General features: G+C 39.5%; 1 protein-coding gene across 1 annotated transcript in view; it reads left to right on the forward strand.

Moving 5' to 3' along the window:
* OTC (ornithine carbamoyltransferase) overlaps positions 1 to 4,925 on the forward strand; it is a 37,981-nt gene that overhangs the window by 21,746 nt on the left and 11,310 nt on the right. The window contains exons 6-8 of the mRNA XM_015418099.1: positions 1,460 to 1,582; positions 1,913 to 1,966; positions 2,054 to 2,203. Coding sequence (XP_015273585.1) covers positions 1,460 to 1,582; positions 1,913 to 1,966; positions 2,054 to 2,203 — 327 coding nt within the window. The remainder of the gene's footprint in view (positions 1 to 1,459; positions 1,583 to 1,912; positions 1,967 to 2,053; positions 2,204 to 4,925) is intronic.

Consider the following 4,925-nt stretch of genomic DNA (forward strand, 5'->3'; position numbering starts at 1 on the left):
ACCACTAAAGGTTTTGTCACCACTGCTACATCACTTAATGCATCACAATATAGGTTCATGTTCATGCTATAATTTATGATGCTTTCGTTTGGGAAGATCTGTTTTCTTAGTCACATCAGTTGGTGCTATTTCCCCCCTGTAAATTCCTCTTCCATCCCAACGGACTCTGCTGCTCACATGTTGTCTGTCAATCCCCTCTTTATCCCACCCTTCCTCCAGTTTCCCTTCCCTTATATTGACCTCACGACAATGGCAGTATCACCCAGCCTGATGAAGGGAGCTCTGACTCTTGGAAACTTATTCCCTGAAACTCTTGTTGGTCTCTAATCTGCTATTGGACTCAAATCTAACTGTCCTAGTATCACCAAGTAAGTGTCATGCAAAATGTACTCCAGTCTCCCTTCCCTTATATTGACCTCACGACAATGGCAATATCACCCAGCCTGATGAAGGGAGCTTTGACTCTTGGAAACTTATTCCCTGAAACTCTTGTTGGTCTCTAATCTGCTATTGGACTCAAATCTAACTGTCCCAGTATCACCAAGTAAGTGTCATGCAAAATGTAGATCTGAACATGGGTCTCCTCAATCCACACTGGTCTTCATGCCATTGGTCCATCTACTTCAGCATGGTCTGCTCTGATGCAGGTGATCTCTAGAGATTCAGACAGAGACAGATCCTTTCCAACACCTGTTTTCTTAGACCACCTCGGTTTAAACCTTTATCCTTTGGCACACAAAGCATGATTTCTCTACCATCAGTCCATCAGTGTCATCATTGTCTACTCAGACTGGCAGTGGTTCAACTTCTCCATGCCATGCTTTGTTTCTGAGCCGTTGGGCCTGGCTAGGGGGGTTCTCAAGGGTTTCCAGGTCCCCCTAAATTTCTGGAGAACCCCTTCCTAAATCCCACATGGCTCTGCCTCCATAAATAGTGATAATGGCCTGTGACATCACTGGCTCCTCCCTATGACGTCACTGGGCCTTGGTTCTTTTAAGGACCTAGCACAGCAATGCCTCTGGCCCAGCCCCCCCCCCCCAGGGAAATTGGAAAGTCTACGCCCTTGGGTGCAGTACAGAGTCACAATGAATGGCTTCTGTTTTGGAAAGACGCTGTAGAACATGGCACTGGATCCAGACTAAACTTTCTGTGAATTGAAAGAAAGGTTTATTTTCTGGCAATTTCCCCTTCCTGCTATAGAGCTCCAATTTGTCCCTCATTCCATTCATGAGAACTCCTGTCCTCTGGGGACAGCATTTTGGGAGATCAATAAGCTGCATCTGGAGGGGGGGGGCAGGAATGTTATTTTGTGCTTATGGAAGTGCCTAGGTTTTGTGCCAAGAAGAGATCACAAGGAGGAAGCCTTGAATATGCAATCCGTGGGTCAGGACGCTGGTAAGGTTAAAGGCATTCTTCATCATTATAAGATAACTGTGTTGTTGTTGTTCCTTCTCTGCAGGAACACTATGGGTCTTTGAAGGGGCTGACCTTAAGCTGGATAGGTGATGGAAATAATGTTCTGAATGCCATTATGATGAGTGCTTCCAAATTTGGGATGAATCTGCAGGTTGCTACTCCAAAGGTGAAATAACATTATCTACATCTAGTAGCATTATCTGAGTCTAATTTTTTCCTGTAAGTATATTAAACAGTTTAAGCTGCATAATAAAATAAAGGGTAGCATGTGTCCATGAGTCTGCAGTGTAGATCATTATTTATTTATTTATTTATTTATTTATTTATTTATTTATTTATTTATTTATTTATTTATTGTTTCATTTGATTTTTAGCCTGCCCTGCCCTGCACAACTTGGGGATGTGTGTGTGTGTGTGTGTGTGTGAAGCAGCTTTGAAAAAGGAAACTAATTTTTAATATGGCTTGAATACAGTGTAATGTCATTTACTTTGGCAGGGTTTTGAGCCAGATCCTACAATAACCAAAATAGCTGAAGAGTATTCTGTAAAGGTATGAGCATGAAAATTTAAAACACAATTTCTTCTCTGCTGCACGTGAATTTGACTCTCTTTTTTTTTTTGGCTTTCTTCACATTAGTATGGCACCAAATTTTTTCTCACAACTGACCCTTTGGAAGCTGCCAATGGAGCCAATGTTTTAATCACAGACACATGGATAAGCATGGGGCAAGAAGAAGAGAAACAGGAGAGGCTGAGGGCTTTCCAGGGTTATCAGATCACAATGCAGGTAAAATACAGAGAAGGGTTTTTTGCAGTCTGTGGTGTTGTTGATGCTAGCAGAAATGTTCAAAAATATACATATTTGTAGTTTTTGTTTGTGAAGAGTGGGCATTTCTAATTATTATAACTACTCTGAAGCAACTTTTACACCAATGGAATGTGTCGAATATATTTAAATCCCTGCTGATAGTGGACAAATCTTAAGGAAGAACACCACACAAAGAAGGTACTTTCCCACCTTCCTGAAGCATTGACATGGAAAGGATTAACATTTGCACTGATCCCCCTCCTCTTTGCTTGGACCCTGAGTATCATGAACCAGAACCTGCTCACATGAGGAAGTTTAGCACTCCCTTTAAGAGCCTTATGAGTTCTGACTGAAAATTATTCTTGACTTATGCACTGAGGTAGGTTGCTGCCACCAGCCTTCTATATATAATTTCTCCTTCAAGGTAGATGACCCCCCCCCAAAGAAATGGCATAGGAAGGTACACTACAAGAACAGATGTATAGCAGTTGGTCTCTTGAAATGGAGTCTTTCTAACTTCCCAAAGCACCTACTTTTTTACAGATCCTAAACATTACATGAAAAGCTAGGCATATGGGGATTGCTGAGTTTGCATTCTTTCATAAATTGTGAGCAGTTAGCATTAAAAAGTTTGTTTTTATTGATAAAGCAGAGAGATAACAGCAAAATGAGCAAATTAGAAAAGAGAACAAATTGTGAAAGTCATTCTAACTGCTTTGCTCTTGTTCAGCAGTGATAGTCCTGTGCTGATCCTACACTATGTCTTTATTGCTAGTTTAACAGAGATGTTTTGATAATGAATGTGATGGGCTGCATTTTCCCATGATGGGTGATGTCTGACCCCTCCTCTGTTCATCAGAAAGGCCACTTGCTTAAAGGGACTGGGGCGTTTATGTGAATATTAGTATGAACTTGCCCATGATTTTCCTGAGTAGTCTGTCTCAGGATGTTATCAGCTTCTAAGATAAGCAGGTAGTAACTGGGCCTGGTGCATTCCCAGTGGTAGTTTTACACTTATGCAACTTTCCCTCCCCCTTGAAGTTTGCCTGGCACCTTTCTCTATGTTCATTCATCATGTGAAGACCATGGTTTCTTTTTCCTTTAGATAAACTTATTGCTGCTTTCCTCCAGTTCTTTGTTGTACCACCAACTTCTGGATTGTTCACTTTCCTCTTGTTAGTTTGTAAAATTCAAATTGCTGCTATTAGTTGGGCTTTTAATTTCTGCTGTTTTAGCTTTCTAAACAATTATTTTAATGTCTTCTGTAAAACTTTGTTTCTGTATATAAATGTTTCTGCTCTGAATGCTAAGAAAATCAGTGTCAAAATATTTTAAATACATAAATAGTGTCAGTTGCAATTCTGGATGCAGCCAATACGAAAGTTAGCATTGAAGTTGACCTTGCCAGGTTGGGGTGTAAATTACTAAAGACAGAAAATGATTACTTATTACTTATCAGAAGATGGTGTATCTTAACTATTGACATTTAGGTAGGTACCTAGCAATCTGTGCTTAGAAAGAAGTATATTGGGTTATGGAAGACAAGATGTAAGATGGCCTCTTGGGTAGACTCAGCCAAGTACTTACTGTCAGTGCTGATCCTTCATGTCACCCTAGAAGTAGTATTTAATTTGTAGATATCTAATATATCAAAATAGTGATCATACTGGCCTTTTCTGACAAACTGTATGGAGCCCTATTCACATAAAGGTACTCAAAACTCAGCACCACTGAAAGTAACAAGAATTAAATCAGTTGTGGTGAATTCCATTTAAGAATGATGAACATTAGCTGCATAGGGGGCATGCTTAATTATCTTAAGAACTGGTTTTCTTTAAAACATGTTTTTCCTGCTCTGCTGTTGTTGCTTGAACATCTGTACTAAGATAACAACTCTTTAAAACCTTTTCCTGACTGAGCTGGGCTAGCAAGCCTGCTATAAATCAAAACTGCCTGAGCAGGACTGGGAGCACATTTGTTATATAAAAATATGAAATCAAAAATATTTTAAAAGCCATTAGACTGAATTATTTCTCATAGCAATAGAAAATTGAATCTAATAAAATATTTAATTTTACATGGGGGGGAAATTCCTTATTTGAAATTAATTGACCATATTTTAACTTCATTTCCCAGAATGGTAGTCAGGGATATATTCAAAATTGCTTACAATGCTATGAACCTTTGCTCATATATTACATGTCTATGTAATGAGTTATTGATATATGGACTAGGTTCTGGTCTCTTAAAGCATGATTTAATACACCTTTATAAAAACATTATACTGGCATGCACAGCATTGACTCAGAATGTACTCATTGATCCACCAAAATTTCTGCTCTTGCATCTAAGCATATTCAGTACCTCTTGATTACACTGGCATTTATCTTTAGCAGCTCCAAAGGACAGCCCAGCCACTGGATGTATGAGTTGTTTGTCCTCATTGCTAGAAGGAAGTACTGATGAAAAACTTGCATAACGGTAATAGTAACGGGCAGAGTCTGCAGAAGAAAGGTTGCACAGGCAAGTGCTGGCATCCGGAGAGACATCAGCTCCTACAACTCCACTGATGAGAGTGCCATTGCTATGACATACAAACTAATCTGAGGCATTGCTGTCCTTAGGTCATTTATTAGTTCTTTACACAACTACACTGTTGTGCAGTTAATGGAATATGTTATTGGTGAACAGTGGTTCGTTC

This window comes from Gekko japonicus, unplaced genomic scaffold, assembly GCF_001447785.1.
Source record: "Gekko japonicus isolate JY-2015 unplaced genomic scaffold, Gekko_japonicus_V1.1 scaffold1437, whole genome shotgun sequence".
Taxonomy (NCBI): domain Eukaryota; kingdom Metazoa; phylum Chordata; class Lepidosauria; order Squamata; family Gekkonidae; genus Gekko; species Gekko japonicus.